Genomic DNA, 22,176 nt, shown 5'->3' with positions numbered 1-22,176 from the left:
CCCTAGGGTTGTATGTAGCTTCACAACCTCTCCTGCTAACTAGTGAATAATCCCAATCGTCAAATTGTGACTCTTGGTCTACAGCTGCTATTTCTGACGTAGCCTTAACTTCCCTCTTTTGTCTTTTATCTAAATATTCTCTACCCGACGAAGCGCCACTCTTAGCTGGTCGAAGTCCTTAATAGCTTCCTAGCGGAACCCTTTTGTGTATTTAAGGTATTCTATGAGGCCACTCCTTTTCCTGAACATGTCGTTCTTTTCCTCGATGGGAAATGGATGTGTTTGGAAAGCTGTGGAGAGTAGGTCACCAAGACGACATCCTTTACTGGTGACGTTGTCGTCCTTCCCCTGCCGAACAATTTCGTAAGTAGCAAGCACTGATTCGGGTGTGTAGACTCGCCCATATATATATATATATGCGCTTTATCTTCAGTACCACAAACAATACATCACTCAGTTATGCATATATATATATATATATATCTCCGAAACAGCTGTACATCTTACACATATCACCCAAGTCAGATCTTACAAATACATTGTATCCCTCTACATCATATCTTCTTGTTCAAATGTCTCCGTAACAACAGTACATCTTACAAATATTATCTACTGAAGATAATCCTGTTTAGGTATATATTTATAACACCGATCCCTCTTACAAACATTCCCTAAATCAATAGTATTGTTGAGCTATCTCATTAACTGTCCATCTTGATAATATCTCTTTTGTGAAAAAGGAAAAATCATGTCTTTATACGGACTGTAGGGAACATAGTTCTGAAGACAATATATCAAATAATGCTGATCGTATGCGTTCCATCTTCAGTAAGAGCTCGTCCACAGCAGGTCTTTGTCTAAGTCGCAAGGCTATCCTACAGGCGTCCCTTCCAAATGATCTCCTGATGACAGCCGCTGTCATACCCTCTAGAGGTTGATCCTCAGTCTTGGTCCTGCCCTTTGAACCACCATACCAGGTTTCCAGTTGTGGACCTAATGTTATGCCGTCGCCAGGTTACCATCCATTTACAGTGGGGGCTACAGGCTTCACCTTCAGCTGTTTGAAGACTGCTATCTTTTATGTTCATTATCTCTTGGTGTTCTGTTCGTCCTCTCCCTGTGCCTGGCTGGACGTTCGTTCTGCGATATGTTAGGGGTGTAAGTGATATTTCTGATGAAGCAAGCGTATCTGAAAGTGAAAGGCATTTGCCGTAGTATATCATACATTTTTGTCACTGTCAGTCGTTGTGTGCTTCTGTGAATCCTCTGTTGTGATTGGTTCTTTAGTTTTGTATTGTTGAATGTGGGGTAAATTCAGGGTGGTATATCGTATACTGGGCAGTCTGATGGATTGTATTTCTGTGTGTTGTCACTTTTTCTAATGTATCTAGGTTGGGATCTTAATTAGGCACCAGTGGGTGTGTGGGGTTTAGTTTCGTACGGTGAGGTCGTATGTATAGGGGTTAGTGTTAGGTTAGGGTGTGTATTCTATAGCTAGAGCTATCATGTTGTCTATTTCTATGTATGTTATGTTGTTACAAACAATAAATTGTTACTTTTTAAGTTCGAGGAGTTTGTTCTCCATTCTATACGACAGATAGAAGTTACCCATTGAACCTGGGTTGTTGATACATAGAGCGACTCGAGTGCAGTTTGAGACTTAAACAACCTGGGCCCGGTTTCATCCAATGTTCTTTAACTTAAACACTTCATTAACTTGAAACCCTAAATCAATTCCTGGCACGCCAGATCGACTTTGGCCATCTGGTGCATGACTTTGATTGCCAGGGCGCCATTCTTCAAAACGAACGAGTTTGCGCATGCGTGCATGATTTATTTTCCGCGGCTCATTTAGGGGATAGTACGTTGTTTTGAGTGGCTATACTGGCGATTAGAACATGAAATTTGGTTTGAACTCGAGACCGATAGGTCGAGAGTTATGTTCTAATCGCCAGTATAGCCACTCAAAACAACGTACTATCCCCATTCTAACACGTTTACTATCGCATATATTTAGAAACATTGTTTTACATCGCTACAAGTACGCTGTTAAGTACTCTGTGACCTTCGCTAGTGACGTGTCATACTACGGCGGATTGACCAATCAGAAAGAAGCTTTCAAAGTCGGTCAATTGGCCACGCCCATACTGGCGAGAGTTCGACCTGTATGTTGACGAAGCGGTGTTTTTGGATTGTTGTAAAAGTCATGTTACCGAAGATTAAACGACATATTTGGATTTACTCTGCAGTATGCATAACGACATGTGCGTTTTGACAAAGTCAGAGTTGATGTGTTTCTACAGGCTCAACCGTTATGTGAAGTTGTGTGGACTTGTTCCATTTCATTTCGGATTTTACTTGGCTAGGTAAATGCCTACACACGGAAGAAATGAACGTTTCGATCAATAAATGACGGTAAGAATGATGTTAACGATTTTTGTGAAATTTATTCAGTTAATTCATTCTTTTCGATTTCTTCACTTTCGATTCCAATCTCTTGGATCATCAGTCATCAATGGTGCAGAGTGTTGAATTTCGCTACGAGTCGAACTTCACGCCATATTTGTTTTGATTAGAAAAGGGGCGTGGCTTAACACGATAGATCATGGTTCTATCGCGGATTAGAACATGGTCCGTAACCAATCAAAACAAGCGTTGCAAACGAATCGTGTTAGAATTACATATAGAGAGTGGAGCACCGCAAAGGCGGTTCAACGTAATCAGTTGGTAGTTTCCCGGTTTTAATTACAATTATGAAGAACTATACGGTATAGGTATTCACAAATCATCATTAGGGTTTATATTCTATCAAGAAGTGTATGTTTCGAAAACATAGAGAGGCTTTTATGTCATACATACATACATACATACATACATACATACATACATACATATATACATACATACATATAAAACAATTTCGTATATCACTTTCAAATTTTTAATCGTTTTATCTCATTAAACATTGTTTACCTCCTTCTCAAGGTTCACATAATTTGAATAAGTGAAGCTGAAACGAAACACATGGAAAGAAAAACCGTCCATCACATACTGTTAGAAACAGCGATACTGTATTTTTGTCAGTGGATATGATTATATTCTTCCATTTATATCTATTTTCTTGTTTCCAAATTAATGTATCTTTATTTACAATCATTTCATACAAACTACACAGGGAAGAAATTTGTTATCAACATACGGTGGGCAGGGCAGTGACCCACATTTCGCTTTGACACCATAAAACAATTTACCATTATCATTCACTCCGGCTTTAGATATTTGCGGTTCCTGATCAACGCATGCGTACTGCGATGCTGCCTTGTGATTATGAGCACCAGCTGCCAGGTTACCATGGTACGCCTCTGTCCATCCGGGGTAGCAACTGATTCTGCCAGGGATCATGATGGAGGTGGTGTACTGATCACCAATACAAACAGCACATGGTACGTCGTCACTCCAAGTAGATTTTCCAAACAATTCTCCCGGTGACTGATACTCGGCACCGAACATGAAGGCAATGTCGTTATTAGTATAAGAAAAATCACGATGTGGTCCCCACACTGGTTCGTGGGGCATACAGACATAGTCCGAGGCAGCTCCAGTGTGTTCGTAGAATGAGCCACCGGCATACCCTGAAGTGATGTACAAAACAAACAGCAATAAGCATAATTAACAATCAATTTAACAGCATCATAGCGCAATGATTACAGCTATTTATTCCTTCAGAATGCCATCAGAAATACAACCTAAAGTCCAGCTAAAGTGTCCACAAAAGAAAACATAATCAAGTCCAAAATGAATATTTACCACAAAAAACGGACTAAAGTCCAACAGGAGTGTCGACCACAGGAAAACAGACTAAAGTCAAACAGGAGTGTCTACCACAGAAAAACAGACTAAAGTCAAACAGTAGTGTCTACCACAGGAAAACAGACCAAAGTCAAACAGGAGTGTCTATCACAGGAAAACAGACTAAAGTCAAACAGGAGTGTCTACAACAGGAAAACAGACTAAAGTCAAACAGGAGTGTCTATCACAGGAAAACAGACTAAAGTCAAACAGGAGTGTCTACCATAGGAAAACAGACTAAAGTCTAACAGGAGTGTCTACAACAGGAAAACAGACTAAAGTCTAACAGGAGTGTCTACCACAGGAAAACAGACTAAAGTCCAACAGGAGTGTCTACCACAGGAAAACAGACTAAAGTCAAACAGGAGTGTCTACCACAGGAAACAGACTAAAGTCCAACAGGAGTGTCTACAACAGGAAAACAGACTAAAGTCAAACAGGAGTGTCTACCACAGGAAAACAGACTAAAGTCAACAGGAGTGTCTACCACAGGAAAACTGACTAAAGTCCAACAGGAGTGTCTACCACAGGAAAACAGACTAAAGTCAAACAGGAGTGTCTACCACAGGAAACTGACTAAAGTATAACAGGAGTGTCTACAACAGGAAACTGACTAAAGTCAAACAGGAGTGTCTACCACAGGAAAACAGACTAAAGTCAAACAGGAGTGTCTACCACAGGAAAACAGACTAAAGTCAAACAGGAGTGTCTACCACAGGAAACAGACTAAAGTCTAACAGGAGTGTCTACCACAGGAAACAGACTAAAGTCAAACAGGAGTGTCTACCACAGGAAAACAGACTAAAGTCAACAGGAGTGTCTACCACAGGGAAAACAGACTAAAGTCAAACAGGAGTGTCTACCACAGGAAAACAGACTAAAGTCAACAGGAGTGTCTACCACAGGAAAACAGACTAAAGTCTAACAGGAGTGTCTACCACAGGAAAACAGACTAAAGTCAAACAGGAGTGTCTACAATAGGAAAACAGACTAAAGTCAAACAGGAGTGTCTACCACAGGAAAACAGACTAAAGTCTAACAGGAGTGTCTACAACAGGAAACAGACTAAAGTCAAACAGGAGTGTCTACAACAGGAAACAGACTAAAGTCAAACAGGAGTGTCTACCACAGGAAAACAGACTAAAGTCAAACAGGAGTGTCTACAACAGGAAAACAGACTAAAGTCAAACAGGAGTGTCTACAACAGGAAAACAGACTAAAGTCCAACAGGAGTGTCTACAACAGGAAACAGACTAAAGTCAAACAGGAGTGTCTACAACAGGAAACATACTAAAGTCAAACAGGAGTGTCTACAACAGGAAAACAGACTAAAGTCTAACAGGAGTGTCTACCACAGGAAAACAGACTAAAGTCCAACAGGAGTGTCTACAACAGGAAAACAGACTAAAGTCAAACAGGAGTGTCTACCACAGGAAACAGACTAAAGACCAACAGGAGTGTCTACAACAGGAAAACAGACTAAAGTCCAACAGGAGTGTCTACAACAGGAAAACAGACTAAAGACCAACAGGAGTGTCGACCACAGGAAAACAGACTAAAGACCGACAGGAGTGTCTACAACAGGAAAACAGACTAAAGTCCAACAGGAGTGTCTACAACAGGAAAAGAGACTAAAGACCAACAGGAGTGTCTACAACGGGAAAACAGACTAAAGTCCAACAGGAGTGTCGACCACAGGAAACAGACTAAAGTCTAACAGGAGTGTCTACCACAGGAAAACAGACTAAAGTCAAACAGGAGTGTCTACCACAGGAAAACAGACTAAAGATCAACAGGAGTGTCTACCACAGGAAAACAGACTAAAGTCAAACAGGAGTGTCTACCACAGGAAACTGACTAAAGTCAAACAGGAGTGTCTACCACAGGAAACTGACTTAAGTCAAACAGGAGTGTCTACGACAAGAAAACAGACTAAAGTCAAACAGGAGTGACTACCACAGGAAAACAGACTAAAGTCCAACAGGAGTGTCTACCACAGGAAAACAGACTAAAGTCCAACAGGAGTGTCTACCACAGGAAAACAGACTAAAGTCCAACAGGAGTGTCTACCACAGGAAAACAGACTAAAGTCTAACAGGAGTGTCTACCACAGGAAAACAGACTAAAGTCGAACAGGAGTGTCTACCACAGGAAAATAGACTAAAGTCCGACAGGAGTGTCTACCACAGGAAAACAGACTAAAGTCCGACAGGAGTGTCTACCACAGGAAAACAGACTAAAGCCTAACTGGAGTGTCTACAACAGGAAAACAGACTAAAGTCCAACAGGAGTGTCTACCACAGGAAAACAGACTAAAGTCTAACAGGAGTGTCTACCACAGGAAAACAGACTCAAGTAAAACAGGAGTGTCTACCACAGGAAACTGACTAAAGTCAAACAGGAGTGTCTACCACAGGAAAACAGACTAAAGTCGAACAGGAGTGTCTACCACAGGAAACTGACTAAAGTTCAACAGGAGTGTCTACCACAGGAAACTGACTAAAGTCAAACAGGAGTGTCTACAACAGGAAACTGACTAAAGTCAAACAGGAGTGTCTACGACAAGAAAACAGACTAAAGTCAAACAGGAGTGTCTACCACAGGAAACAGACTAAAGTCAAACAGGAGTGTCTACCACAGGAAAACAGACTAAAGTCCAACAGGAGTGTCTACCACAGGAAACAGACTAAAGTCAAACAGGAGTGTCTACCACAGGAAAACAGACTAAAGTCAAACAGGAGTGTCTACCACAGGAAACTGACTAAAGTCCAACAGGAGTGTCTACCACAGGAAAACAGACTAAAGTCAAACAGGAGTGTCTACCACAGGAAAACAGACTAAAGTCAAACAGGAGTGTCTACAACAGGAAACAGACTAAAGTCAAACAGGAGTGTCTACCACAGGAAACAGACTAAAGTCAAACAGGAGTGTCTACCACAGGAAACAGACTAAAGTCGAACAGGAGTGTCTACCACAGGAAACTGACTAAAGTCCAACAGGAGTGTCTACCACAGGAAAACAGACTAAAGTCCAACAGGAGTGTCTACCACAGGAAAACAGACTAAAGTCCAACAGGAGTGTCTACCACAGGAAAACAGACTAAAGTCTAACAGGAGTGTCTACCACAGGAAAACAGACTAAAGTCTAACAGGAGTGTCTACCACAGGAAAACAGACTAAAGTCTAACAGGAGTGTCTACCACAGGAAAACAGACTAAAGTCAAACAGGAGTGTCTACCACAGGAAAACAGACTAAAGTCCAACAGGAGTGTCTACCACAGGAAAACAGACTAAAGTCTAACAGGAGTGTCTACCACAGGAAAACAGACTAAAGTCAAACAGGAGTGTCTACAACAGGAAAACAGACTAAAGTCTAACAGGAGTGTCTACCACAGGAAAACAGACTAAAGTCAAACAGGAGTGTCTACCACAGGAAAACAGACTAAAGTCAAACAGGAGTGTCTACCACAGGAAAACAGACTAAAGTCAAACAGGAGTGTCTACCACAGGAAACAGACTAAAGTCCAACAGGAGTGTCTACCACAGGAAAACAGACTAAAGTCTAACAGGAGTGTCTACAACAGGAAAACAGACTAAAGTCAAACAGGAGTGTCTACAACAGGAAACAGACTAAAGTCAACAGGAGTGTCTACCACAGGAAAACAGACTAAAGTCAAACAGGAGTGTCTACAACAGGAAAACAGACTAAAGTCAAACAGGAGTGTCTACCACAGGAAACAGACTAAAGTCTAACAGGAGTGTCTACAACAGGAAACAGACTAAAGTCTAACAGGAGTGTCTACAACAGGAAACAGACTAAAGTCCAACAGGAGTGTCTACCACAGGAAAACAGACTAAAGTCTAACAGGAGTGTCTACAACAGGAAAACAGACTAAAGTCCAACAGGAGTGTCTACAACAGGAAAACAGACTAAAGTCAAACAGGAGTGTCTACCACAGGAAAACAGACTAAAGTCCAACAGGAGTGTCTACAACAGGAAAACAGACTAAAGTCCAACAGGAGTGTCTACCACAGGAAAACAGACTAAAGTCAAACAGGAGTGTCTACCACAGGAAAACAGACTAAAGTCCAACAGGAGTGTCTACCACAGGAAACAGACTAAAGTCCAACAGGAGTGTCTACCACAGGAAAACAGACTAAAGTCCAACAGGAGTGTCTACCACAGGAAAACAGACTAAAGTCCAACAGGAGTGTCTACCACAGGAAAACAGACTAAAGTCAAACAGGAGTGTCTACCACAGGAAAACAGACTAAAGTCAACAGGAGTGTCTACCACAGGAAAACAGACTAAGTCAAACAGGAGTGTCTACCACAGGAAAACAGACTAAAGTCAAACAGGAGTGTCTACCACAGGAAAACAGACTAAAGTCAACAGGAGTGTCTACCACAGGAAAACAGACTAAAGTCAAACAGGAGTGTCTACCACAGGAAAACAGACTAAAGTCAACAGGAGTGTCTACCACAGGAAACAGACTAAAGTCAAACAGGAGTGTCTACCACAGGAAAACAGACTAAAGTCAAACAGGAGTGTCTACCACAGGAAAACAGACTAAAGTCAAACAGGAGTGTCTACCACAGGAAAACAGACTAAAGTCAAACAGGAGTGTCTACCACAGGAAAACAGACTAAAGTCAAACAGGAGTGTCTACCACAGGAAAACAGACTAAAGTCTAACAGGAGTGTCTACCACAGGAAAACAGACTAAAGTCAAACAGGAGTGTCTACCACAGGAAACAGACTAAAGTCAAACAGGAGTGTCTACCACAGGAAAACAGACTAAAGTCTAACAGGAGTGTCTACCACAGGAAAACAGACTAAAGTCAACAGGAGTGTCTACCACAGGAAAACATGACTAAAGTCAACAGGAGTGTCTACCACAGGAAACAGACTAAAGTCAAACAGGAGTGTCTACAACAGGAAAACAGACTAAAGTCAACAGGAGTGTCTACCACAGGAAAACAGACTAAAGTCAACAGGAGTGTCTACAACAGGAAAACAGACTAAAGTCCAACAGAGTGTCTACCACGGAGGAAAACTGACTAAAGTCAAACAGGAGTGTCTACCACAGGAAAACAGACTAAAGTCTAAACAGGAGTGTCTACCACAGGAAAACAGACTAAAGTCTAACAGGAGTGTCTACCACAGGAAAACAGACTAAAGTCCAACAGGAGTGTCTACCACAGGAAAACAGACTAAAGTCTAACAGGAGTGTCTACAACAGGAAAACAGACTAAAGTCCAACAGGAGTGTCTACCACAGGAAACAGACTAAAGTCCAACAGGAGTGTCTACCACAGGAAACAGACTAAAGTCTAACAGGAGTGTCTACCACAGGAAAACAGACTAAAGTCCAACAGGAGTGTCTACCACAGGAAAACAGACTAAAGTCCAACAGGAGTGTCTACCACAGGAAACAGACTAAAGTCTAACAGGAGTGTCTACCACAGGAAAACAGACTAAAGTCAAACAGGAGTGTCTACCACAGGAAACAGACTAAAGTCAACAGGAGTGTCTACCACAGGAAAACAGACTAAAGTCTAACAGGAGTGTCTACCACAGGAAAACAGACTAAAGTCTAACAGGAGTGTCTACCACAGGAAAACAGACTAAAGTCCAACAGGAGTGTCTACCACAGGAAAACAGACTAAAGTCAAACAGGAGTGTCTACCACAGGAAAACAGACTAAAGTCAAACAGGAGTGTCTACCACAGGAAAACAGACTAAAGTCTAACAGGAGTGTCTACCACAGGAAAACAGACTAAAGTCAACAGGAGTGTCTACCACAGGAAAACAGACTAAAGTCCAACAGGAGTGTCTACCACAGGAAAACAGACTAAAGTCTAACAGGAGTGTCTACCACAGGAAAACAGACTAAAGTCCAACAGGAGTGTCTACCACAGGAAAACAGACTAAAGTCAAACAGGAGTGTCTACCACAGGAAAACAGACTAAAGTCTAACAGGAGTGTCTACAACAGGAAAACAGACTAAAGTCCAACAGGAGTGTCTACCACAGGAAAACAGACTAAAGTCTAACAGGAGTGTCTACCACAGGAAAACAGACTAAAGTCCAACAGGAGTGTCTACCACAGGAAAACAGACTAAAGTCAAACAGGAGTGTCTACCACAGGAAAACAGACTAAAGTCTAACAGGAGTGTCTACCACAGGAAAACAGACTAAAGTCCAACAGGAGTGTCTACCACAGGAAAACAGACTAAAGTCCAACAGGAGTGTCTACCACAGGAAAACAGACTAAAGTCTAACAGGAGTGTCTACCACAGGAAAACAGACTAAAGTCAAACAGGAGTGTCTACCACAGGAAAACAGACTAAAGTCAACAGGAGTGTCTACCACAGGAAACAGACTAAAGTCAAACAGGAGTGTCTACCACAGGAAAACAGGAGTGTCTACCACAGGAAACAGACTAAAGTCGAAACAGGAGTGTCTACCACAGGAAAACAGACTAAAGTCAAACAGGAGTGTCTACCACAGGAAAACAGACTAAAGTCAACAGGAGTGTCTACCAACAGGAAAACAGACTAAAGTCAAACAAGGAGTGTCTACCACAGGAAAACAGACTAAAGTCTAAACAGGAGTGTCTACCACAGGAAAACAGACTAAAGTCAACAGGAGTGTCTACCACAGGAAAACTAGACTAAAGTACCAACAGGAGTGTCCACCACAGGAAAACAGACTAAAGTCAACAGGAGTGTCTACCACAGGAAACAGACTAAAGTCAACAGGAGTGTCTACCACAGGAAAACAGACTAAAGTCCAACAGGAGTGTCTACCACAGGAAAACAAACTAAAGTCAAACAGGAGTGTCTACCACAGGAAAACAAACTAAAGTCAAACAGGAGTGTCTACAACAGGAACATACTAAAGTCAAACAGGATTGTCTACCACAGGAAAACAAACTAAAGTCCAACATGAGTGTCTACCACAGGAAAACAAACTAAAGTCCAACAGGAGTGTCGACCACAGGAAAATAGACTAAATTCCGACATGAGTGTCTACCACAGGAAACAGACTAAAGTCAAACAGGAGTGTCTACCACAGGAAACAGACTAAGGTCAAACAGGAGTATCTACCACAGGAAAACAGACTAAAGTCCAACAGGAGTGTCTACAACAGGAATGCAGACTAAAGTCAAACAGGAGTGTCTACCACAGGAAAACAGACTAAAGTCCAACAGGAGTGTCTACCACAGGAAAACAGACTAAAGTCTAACAGGAGTGTCTACCACAGGAAAACAGACTAAAGTCTAACAGGAGTGTCTACCACAGGAAAATATACTAAAGTCTAACAGGAGTGTCTAGCACAGGAAAACAGACTAAAGTCTAACAGGAGTGTCTACCACCGGAAAAGAGACTAAAGACCAACAGGAGTGTCTACGACAGGAAACAGACTAAAGTCAAACAGGAGTGTCTACCACAGGAAAACAGACTAAAGTCCAACAGAAGTGTCTACCACAGGAAAACAGACTAAAGTCAAACAGGAGTGTCTACCACAGGAAAACAGACTAAGTCTAACAGGAGTGTCTACCACAGGAAAACAGACTAAAGTCTAACAGGAGTGTCTACCACAGGAAAACAGACTAAAGTCAACAGGAGTGTCTACCACAGGAAAACAGACTAAAGTCCAACAGGAGTGTCTACCACAGGAAAACAGACTAAAGTCCAACAGGAGTGTCTACCACAGGAAAACAGACTAAAGTCCAACAGGAGTGTCTACCACAGGAAAACAGACTAAAGTCTAACAGGAGTGTCTACCACAGGAAAACAGACTAAAGTCAAACAGGAGTGTCTACAACAGGAAAACAGACTAAAGTCAAACAGGAGTGTCTACCACAGGAAAACAGACTAAAGTCCAACAGGAGTGTCTACCACAGGAAAACAGACTAAAGTCAAACAGGAGTGTCTACCACAGGAAAACAGACTAAAGTCTCAACAGGAGTGTCTACCACAGGAAAACAGACTAAAGTCAAACAGGAGTGTCTACCACAGGAAAACAGACTAAAGTCTAACAGGAGTGTCTACAACAGGAAAACAGACTAAAGTCAAACAGGAGTGTCTACCACAGGAAAACAGACTAAAGTCTAACAGGAGTGTCTACAACAGGAAAACAGACTAAAGTCAAACAGGAGTGTCTACCACAGGAAAACAGACTAAAGTCTAACAGGAGTGTCTACCACAGGAAAACAGACTAAAGTCAAACAGGAGTGTCTACCACAGGAAAACAGACTAAAGTCTAACAGGAGTGTCTACCACAGGAAACAGACTAAAGTCCAACAGGAGTGTCTACCACAGGAAACAGACTAAAGTCTAACAGGAGTGTCTACCACAGGAAACAGACTAAAGTCAAACAGGAGTGTCTACCACAGGAAAACAGACTAAAGTCCAACAGGAGTGTCTACCACAGGAAAACAGACTAAAGTCAAACAGGAGTGTCTACCACAGGAAAACAGACTAAAGTCTAACAGGAGTGTCTACCACAGGAAAACAGACTAAAGTCTAACAGGAGTGTCTACCACAGGAAAACAGACTAAAGTCCAACAGGAGTGTCTACCACAGGAAACAGACTAAAGTCAAACAGGAGTGTCTACCACAGGAAAACAGACTAAAGTCCAACAGGAGTGTCTACCACAGGAAAACAGACTAAAGTCTAACAGGAGTGTCTACCACAGGAAAACAGACTAAAGTCAAACAGGAGTGTCTACCACAGGAAAACAGACTAAAGTCCAACAGGAGTGTCTACCACAGGAAAACAGACTAAAGTCAACAGGAGTGTCTACCACAGGAAAACAGACTAAAGTCAACAGGAGTGTCTACCACAGGAAAACAGACTAACGTCCAACAGGAGTGTCTACCACAGGAAAACAGACTAAAGTCTAACAGGAGTGTCTACAACAGGAAAACAGACTAAAGTCTAACAGGAGTGTCTACCACAGGAAAACAGACTAAAGTCTAACAGGAGTGTCTACCACAGGAAAACAGACTAAAGTCTAACAGGAGTGTTTACTAACTGAAAATGGATCAAAGTGCAAAAGGAATGTTCTTACTTGTATATACATGTAAAATGGATATTTCTTATTAAATTCTATCCTTAAACTAAAGAAATTTGATATAATAGGTAATTCTAACCTTACCTGTATATACAATAGATGTTTGATATAATAGGTAAGTCTGTCCTTACATGTATATACAATATATGTTTGATATAATAGGTAATTCTGTCCTTACCTGTATATACAAAGTTATTTGACATAATAGGTAATTCTGTCCTTACATGTATATACAATAGATGTTTGACATAATAGGTAATTCTGTCCTTACATGTATATACAATAGATGTTTGACATAATAGGTAATTCTGTCCTTACCTGTATATACAATAGATGTTTGATATAATAGGTAATTATCTTCTTACCTGTATATACAATAGATGTTTGATATAATAGGTAATTCTGTACTTACCTCTATATACAATAGATGTTTGATATAAAAGGTAATTTTGTACTTACCTTGTATATACAATAGGTGTTTGATATAATAGGTAATTCTGTACTTACCTGTATATACAATAGTTGCTTGATATAAAAGGGAATCTGTCCTTACCTGTTTATACAATAGATGTTTGATATAATAGGTAAGTCTGTCCTTACCTGTATATACAATAGATGTTTGATATAAAAGGTAATTCTAACCTTACCCGTATATACAATAGATGTTTGATATAATAGGTAATTCTGTACTTACCTGTTTATACAATAGATGTTTGATATAATAGGTAATTCTAACCTTACCTGTTTATACAATAGATGTTTGATATAATAGGTAATTCTGTACTTACCTGTATATACAATAGATGTTTGATTTAATAGGTAATTCTGTACTTACGTGTTTAAACAATAGATGTTTGATATAATAGGTAATTCTAACCTTACCTGTATATACAATAGATGTTTGATTTAATAGGTAATTCTGTACTTACGTGTTTAAACAATAGATGTTTGATATAATAGGTAATTCTAACCTTACCTGTATATACAATAGATGTTTGATTTAATAGGTAATTCTGTACTTACGTGTTTAAACAATAGATGTTTGATATAATAGGTAATTCTGTCCTTACCTGTATATACAATAGATGTTTGATTAGCAGGACAATCTTCCCTTCCCCATCTTGTGAAAACTGCTCCCTTGCTTCCTGCAAATTACAAAAAAGTACTTTGTTGCGTAAATAGTAAATAAGTCTTAGATACAAGGCTGGGGATCTATTAAGTTTTACGTTATAGAGTCAAAATAGCAAGCAAGATGATGTGCGTTTAAACTTTAATATTTGAATTTGCCCTGCATAAAATAGATATTATTATATTATAATTGTCACATACATTTTTTTGTAACTCCCACTGATGTAGTGATATAAAGAAATATGTCAGTGTGCTACTAGATTAAACAAACCTAGTGATCTGTGTAACTTCGACAACTGATATATGTTGTACAATGTGGAATGTATTGATTCAGTTCGTCTAATGACGACTGATTCCGTTGCTTATGGTTTAAAACGAATATAGAAATGTGTCATACAGCCGTTCGACCATCTAGGACTCGTCAGTGGTGCTAATGGCCTATATCGAATATAAAATTGTGTCATACAGTTGTTTGACTTTCCGGAACTCGACAATAGTGCTAATGGTTTATATCGAATATAGAAATTGGTCATACAGCTGTTCGACCTTCTTGGACTCGTCAGTGGTTCTTATCCTTTCTATCGAATATATAACTTTGTCATACTGCTGTTCGACTATCTATGAATAGTCCTTGATTCATCAAACGGAAAATTCAACTTAAAACTTGACAAAAAGATGGTACTGTTTGTCTGGAAATGATTCCTCATTCTTTAAGCTATACTTTGGGACATTTTGAAGTTATGCTGCAACCTAACGCTGGAACAAGCCAGTTTGTAGGGAGAGGAAAAAACATAATTGCTGTTTGGTTCGTCTTTACGTTATATTCAAACATAAATACGCAGAGACAAAATGTGAAAAAGCCATACTTAGCGTAGAACACACACACGATGATTTAGAAGGCTAACACATATTTTTGCCCAAAATAGAACCGCGAAAAATAAAATACTTTTCTAAAATCAGTTGTTTCTTATTTGGTTTTATATAGAGTTGATCCTTAGCTAAAAGTGAGTAGCATATTTAGATCATCAGTTACACATTAGTATGGTTGTATGCTACATACGCTTCTACTTAATGTAAACATGCATTACATTTATAAAAAGTGTATATAAAATATAAGAGTTTTACCTTTTAAGATAGTCTCCATTTTCGTGTTCATTTTCATTTCTGAATGGTTGATCATTTCTTTACACATTGCTACCAGACTGGTCTGTTGACGTTCCATACGGTCGTCTAGGTAACTGTCCAATATCGGTCTGATGTTCCCCAGGACCTTTTGCTCAGTTAAAGCGTCTCGCACTGTATTTCCATTTATATATTGGGAGACAACTGACACAGAAAAGAAAATCCACAATTGCCACATTTTTTTCCCAGTCCAAAAACAAATAACACAAAGATCAGATTTAAGTACACAATATATGAATCAGCTGATAGAGTGCGCGGTATCATTTCACCATTTTCATATATATTTATCTAATGCATGTGATAAAAAAGTGGCCACATCCGTTTTAGATGATATCCATCTTTACTGGCACTTAGCGTGGCAATATTGACAGTGAATAACAATGTAACAAATACCAGTCACAAGGTTCACTGAAAGTGGTCTCCTAATTGTTGCCTTAATTTAGGCATAGTGTTAAATAGGGCATATATAGTTAAAGATGTGGGGAGGTTGGGTCATATTCTGACACAACGCAAGATCACCGACGTAAAGACAAAAACCCGTATCTCTAATTCACAATCGATTAATCAAAATTAATGGGATGGAGGTTGGGTCATATTCTGACACAACGCATGATCACCGACGTAACGTCAAAACCGTATCTCTAATTCACAATCGATTAATCTATGACAAACCTATTTAAAAGAAAATAATACCAGGTATTCGGGAAGGATAAGCGTCTTTATTCATCTAAAATTAAATTTATGTCAAATTTATTTAATGTCATGTTCCTATAATAAGAACAGGGGCAATGACAACGTTGATACTAGCCCCGGGAAACGTCGGACGTCAAACTGCAATAGTGTTTATTAAAACATATTTTATTAATATATACAGTAAGTTAATTTGATATGAATCTGAAAACTTGATGTGTATCTCAAATACAGCACACGGGTTGGTTGGAAATCAAGTCAAAACAATAAAGCACAGATTTTGCGTTATTCAAAAATAAGTTTTTAATCAAAAAGTCACTTCTTGCCTTTTTTTGGGAAAAAATTGACAGTCAAAAGCTATGCTTATCATAACATCTGTTCAAGTTATTCATCTCTCACAGTGAAATAACACATTGCATCATACTACTCCATCCATATAATCTTTTTATATATCTTCATAACAACTATACATCTTACAAGTATTTCCTACCTAAGATTCTCTTGTTTATAAATATACATCCTACAAATACATTTTATCCCGCTACCTTAGATAGTCTTGTTAAGATATCACAATAACAACTGTACATCTCACAATTATACATCTTACAGGTATTCCCTACCTCAGATACTGTTGTTTAGATATTTCTTTAACAACTCTACATCTCAACAATGTACCCTACCTCAGGTCCTCTTGTTTTAATATCTCCATAACAACTTTACATCTTGCAAATATTCCCTACCCCAGATCTTCTCATTTTGGTATCTTAATAGCAACGATAACTGCACCTCTTGTGAAGATATCGCAATAACAGCAAAATCCCTTTCAAAACAAATCAATAGGTCTATTCCAACACTGCCGGAACTCCAGAAGTATCACTTGTCTAATAGGTACACTACCACACTACCGGAACTCCAGAAGTATCACTTGTCTAATAGGTCTACTACCACACTACCGGAACTCCAGAAGTACCACTTGTATAATAGGTCTACTACCACACTACCGGAACTGAGAAGTACCACTTGTCTAAATAGATATTTTTCCACACTACTGGAACTTCAAAAGTATCAGTTGTCTCTGATCTTACAGATGTTACTGTATCCTTTAATTCTTATACTCGAGTACTTGAGCCGTATCTCCGTAGTTGGAGATACACACAGAACGCCATCTGTTTTTTTTTGTTTTTTTTGTACTCATTATTGGCTGTTTACCGTTGGTTGGACCATGTTTATAATATTTAGTTTGTCTTTTATTGCTTTTTAACAAAAAATATATAAAAGTATTTCACCGTTGTACATTTTTATCATTATCATGATTATTGCTCTCTTATATCAGTCGTTTACCACTCTTAACTAGTATACTCTGTCGTTCTCTCTTTCAATCCACCTCTGGGTTGCGAGTTCGAAACCAACGTCGGGCAGTTGCCAGGTACTGACCGTAGGTCGGTGGTTTTTCTCCGGGTACTCCGGCTTTCCTCCACCTCCAAAACCTGGCACGTCCTTAAATGACCATGGCTGTTAATAGGACGTTAAAGAAAACTAAACAAACAAACAAACTTTCACATTCAAATACATACAAACAAGTAATGTCGCATTGTTTCTCTCTATCTGAACATATCGTGCTTTCCCTTTCATTCGGTGTTGGGTGCGGTTTGTTAATTTTAACATATTGTTAGTTAATATTATTGACAACAAATTGGAAGGACCATGATCTTGCAAGTTAAAACATTTTAATTTAAGCGCAAGATGTTTAGTTGAAAGGGTGTCATATGCCTGCGAGTGACATCAATGGGGAATACAAGGATTAATCCAGAGGTTTAGGAGTCCCTACCACCGTGAATTGATGAGAAAATGAGGATGGAGGGGATGGGTTTGGTGGGGATGTTGAGGCTGCTTAGGAGGTTCTGCCATCTTGCTGTTGCTATGCAGCGGATTTTGTGATGAAGGCTTTAGTAACTGACCTCTTAAACCTACGACCCTCCATATACATCTTCTCATCCTGTTGTGTGTGTATGTGTGACGTCTTCATTATCGGATTATTTATGGAATAATCTCTCCCTGCAGTTACCTGAACAGAAACTTGTTGAACTAAAGGCATCTTTACCTATATTGATGAGTGGAAAGTTACTCCCCTAGTGGAATCCGCCACAAACCAAAGAGTCCCTCCCGTAGTCAGCCACAAACCAAAGAGTCCCTCCCGTAGTCAGCCACAAACCAAAGAGTCCCTCCCGTAGTCAGCCACAAACCAAAGAGTCCCTCCCGTAGTCAGCCACAAACCAAAGAGTCCCTCCTGTAGTCAGCCACAAACCAAAGAGTCCCTCCCGTAGTCAGCCACAAACCAAAGAGTTCCCTCCCGTAGTCAGCCACAAACCAAAGAGTCCCTCCCGTAGTAGAGTCAGCCACAAACCAAAGAGTCCCTCCCGTAGTAGAGTCAGCCACAAACCAAAGAGTCCCTCCCGTAGTCAGCCACAAACCAAAGAGTCCCTCCCATAGTCAGCCACAAACCTAAGAGTCCCTCCCGTAGTCAGCCACAAACCAGAGTCCCTCCCATAGTCAGCCACAAACAGCTTCCTCGTCCTACACCTTTTATTTCAAGGAAACTATTACGGCTGTTGACCTGCACGTTACCTACAAAGTGTTCCTCGGGTATTTCATTTGAACGTTGACATAATATCTAAACATTGTATTCACTGACAAATAAAAGAATGATTTACAAGACATTTATAATACATTAACATGGTTAGTAATTTCCAGCGTTTTATTTTATGTATGCAAGATTTTTGCAATAATTTCAAAAAGACAACCTTTTTTGAATATCTGCTATGTCTGTGGTGTCGAGTGTAGCTACTACAATCTAATGGATACGTGTGTGAAAGTCTACATTACGAAGGTGTCGTTCAGACTATCAAACTTTTGGATTTTAAACTGAAAAGCGCAAAGAAAAAGGCTGGCCAGATTGGAATAGGTTCTCTTTACTGCTACCTTAAACACGTGTGCTTACTTTCACAACACTGGCAGCCAAGGTAGACATAGGTTAACCAGCTTTCTTACAAGATTTTTTACCCTGTTACAGCACCAAGATTTAATTTGATTTAACAATCAGAGTAGATAAGACTTCATTTTATGAAGAAATATGATAATATATATAAAGTGACTGATGGGAACACAACTATAAAGACATTTTTTACAGCAAGTTCAAAGTCAAATAATGCTGACCGTCGGGAGAATTGTATGTTCGTTTCTGTCCTGACATGGCAACTGTCACTTGTTAAATGTCCAGCTTTGTTTGGAAGCAGTTCACAAATAAAAGGAAACAAAGTTTCCTGTACACGACCATGTAATGTATACAGCCGGTAAACAGGAATCAATTGTCTCCAAAAATGATTGAATGATCAATTAAAAGTCTTTGTCAATTTACCTATTCTCATAAGAGAATCTTTTTTCTGAAGCTGACAGCTTTGGGATAGTCCTCATTCTCTGATTATACAGAGGAACTTTTACCAAATCAGGTATTTACTCTATCAACGTCTCTCCACATCACCATCGCACTATCTATTCATTAATAGTTCTTCATCATACAACGGTGACACGTGGGTGATCTCCTCTCTTCATCTTTGCTATAAAATAACCACATATACATCAGCAGCAAGTGTCAGAGTGATGATTGTGGTTTTGTCCACAATTCCCACCTGGAATATTATTTGCAGTTGTTAACGATGATGTATAATCAAGATATCTGTGAACACCTTCCAATTACACTCTGTTCCCTTTTTGTGTCTAGGTCTAAATTTGTGTCCAACGTTAACGAGAAAATGGCCTCCTCTTCCATTATCAAGAACTTCAATTGCATCTGGCGTGCCATACTGATATCGTGAACTGTTAGACTTAAAACTGACAAAATAATAATTGATCACCCATTACCTAGATCTTACCTGGTGTTGACCGAAAAAAAATGTATAAAAATAGAAAAGTTGGTCAGACCTGAACTATAAACACCAATAAGTACCTTGGACATTTCCTTTATGTGAGTTGTCGTTATGCAACGTATAGGGTGGCTGGCATATATTTTGTTAAATTCCTCGATCCTCTGTCCTTGCCTTTCCATTTACCCCCACACACAAACAACCATAAATGCTCCGAAAGCACAGATGACCTCTTTGTCAGCATGTGATAGAAATACTAGATAATAAGTACATGTAATTTCGCTTTTAACTCTCAAGTGACAAGCACGGAATGACTCACAGAAGCGAAACGTATTCATCGCATTAGGTAAAGCCTGTTGGTGTAGTCGAAATGTCCTTGGAATTTTGCATCGGAAGTAGAAATGACGTCATGGGCATCGTTCGTGACAACACGTTTGTTTTATCTGGACTTTACCTGGTGTTGACCGAAAAATGTGTGAAAATAGAAAAATTGCTCAGACTGTAATTTACTGTTACTAATCATTTCTATCCGCTACAACAATAAGTACCTTTGAAATTAAATTATGTAAATTGTCGTTAAGTTACGAATAGGGTGGCTGGCTGGCTTCTTGTTGAATTCTTCGATATTCCCTTCTTAAGAACAATCGTCCCAAACAGGGAGCCTGAAGTGGGTTCCGAGTTGCGAGTAGCGAGTTCCGTTTATGTAAAACGGAACTCGGAACCAGTTCCGAGTTCCGTTTATCTTAGTTCCGAGTTCCGTTTAAGAAAAAACTGAAATACTATGTATTAGCTTTATTGGTTTGGGTCCCAGTTCCGAGTTCGGTTTAAGAAAAACGGAACTGCAATGTATTAGCTTTACGAGTTTTGGTCCCAGTTCTGAGTTCCTTTTAAGAAAAACTGAAATATTATGTATTAGCTTTATTGGTTTTGGTCCCAGTTCCGAGATCCGTTTAAGAAAAACTGAAATATTAAGTATTAGCTTGATTGGTTTTGGTCCCAGTTCCGAGTTCCGTTTAAGAAAAACTGAAATACTATGTATTAGCTTTTTTGGTTTTGGTCCCAGTTCCGAGTTCCGTTTAAGAAAATCGGAACTAGCAACCAGTTCCGAGTTCCGTTTAAAAAAAACGGAACTGCAATGTATTAGCTTTACGAGTTTTGGTCCCATTTCTGAGTTCCGTTTAAGTAAAACGGAACTAGGAACCAGTTCCGAGTTCCGTTTAAGAAAAACGGAACTGCAATCTATTAGCTTTACGGGTTTTGGTGCCAGTTCCCAGTTCCGTTTAAGAAAAACAGAAATACTATGTATTAGCTTGATTGGTTTTGGTCCCAGTTCCGAGTTCCGTTTAAGATAAACGGAACTAGGAACCAGCTTTTTCCCCGAAGTTACAACGCATGCAATACTTTCTTAAACGGAACTCGGACATAGTTTCTAGATTCATTTATTTTAAACGGAACTGGGAGCAAAGACCAAGTCCCGTAAAGTTTATACCTGACTGATAAGTGTCCTTGCACTCATTGGGTCTTATATTGAGATAAAGTACGTAGAATATTTTCTTGAATGAATTTGGAAACTTATTCCTAGTTCCGTTTATCTTAAACGGAGCTCGGAACTGGGACCAATACCAATAAAGCTAATACATAGTATTTCAGTTTTTCTTAAACGGAATTCGGAACTGGGACCTTAATCAATAAAGCTAATACATAGTATTTCAGTTTTTCTTAATCGGAACTCGGAACTGGTTCCCAGTTCCGTTTTTCTTAAACGGAACTCGGAACTGGGACCTTAATCAATAAAGCTAATACATAGTATTTCAGTTTTTCTTAAACGGAACTCGGAACTGGGACCTTAATCAATAAAGCTAATTCATAGTATTTCTTTTTTTCTTAAACGGAACTCGGAACTGGTTCCGCGTTCCGTTGTACTTAAACGGAACTCGGAACTCGGAACCAACTTCAGGCTCCCTTTTAGGCATTGGCCTTATTAAAGCATTAATGTGGAAGCTCGGTATGAAGCGAAACATCTACATCATTTAGGTAAGACCTCTTGGCTTCGTCGGATTTTTAAAAAGCAGAAGTCATTGGAATTTGGAACTGCAAATTGATCGGAAGCGTAGATGACTTCACGAGCATCGTTCGTGAGCTCACTCCTGTTTAGCATATTTACCAAATTTGTATAAGCATTTTCATAACACTCATACAGTAATTTCAAGAGCTTTCATGTTTACAAAATTTCTATGCATTTCTGTAACATTTGTACAATAATTTCGAAACCTTCCCTTTTTGAATATATGCGATGTCTTTCAGGTCGGGCGTATACACTTTAGG

The 22,176-nt window shown here is 39.4% G+C and overlaps 1 protein-coding gene across 1 annotated transcript; it reads right to left on the bottom strand.

The window, feature by feature from the left end:
• Positions 1-2,927: 2,927 nt before the first annotated feature.
• Positions 2,928-15,501, bottom strand: LOC117316858 (short-chain collagen C4-like). The gene is made up of 3 exons (XM_033871638.1): positions 15,185-15,501; positions 14,002-14,076; positions 2,928-3,632 (listed from the first exon to the last, which is right to left on the bottom strand). Exons 1-3 carry the CDS (start codon positions 15,417-15,419, stop codon positions 3,154-3,156), a joined length of 789 nt encoding a protein of 262 aa, XP_033727529.1. The 5' UTR covers positions 15,420-15,501; the 3' UTR covers positions 2,928-3,153.
• Positions 15,502-22,176: the final 6,675 nt, after the last annotated feature.

The sequence above is a fragment of the Pecten maximus genome, chromosome 18, assembly GCF_902652985.1.
Source record: "Pecten maximus chromosome 18, xPecMax1.1, whole genome shotgun sequence".
Lineage (NCBI taxonomy): Eukaryota > Metazoa > Mollusca > Bivalvia > Pectinida > Pectinidae > Pecten > Pecten maximus.
Note: the sequence above shows the minus strand (reverse complement) of the source record. Positions and strands in the feature narration are given on the sequence as shown.

Bases quoted from the DNA above. Each gene is read 5' to 3' on its own strand.
- LOC117316858 (XM_033871638.1), bottom strand. From the start codon at position 15,419: ATGTGGCAATTGTGGATTTTCTTTTCTGTGTCAGTTGTCTCCCAATAT. The intron at 14,077-15,184 runs GTAAAACTCTTA...TGTAATTTGCAG, and splicing joins AATGGAGACTATCTTAAAAG to GAAGCAAGGGAGCAGTTTTC. The intron at 3,633-14,001 runs GTAAGGACAGAA...ACATCACTTCAG, and splicing joins AACATCTATTGTATATACAG to GGTATGCCGGTGGCTCATTC.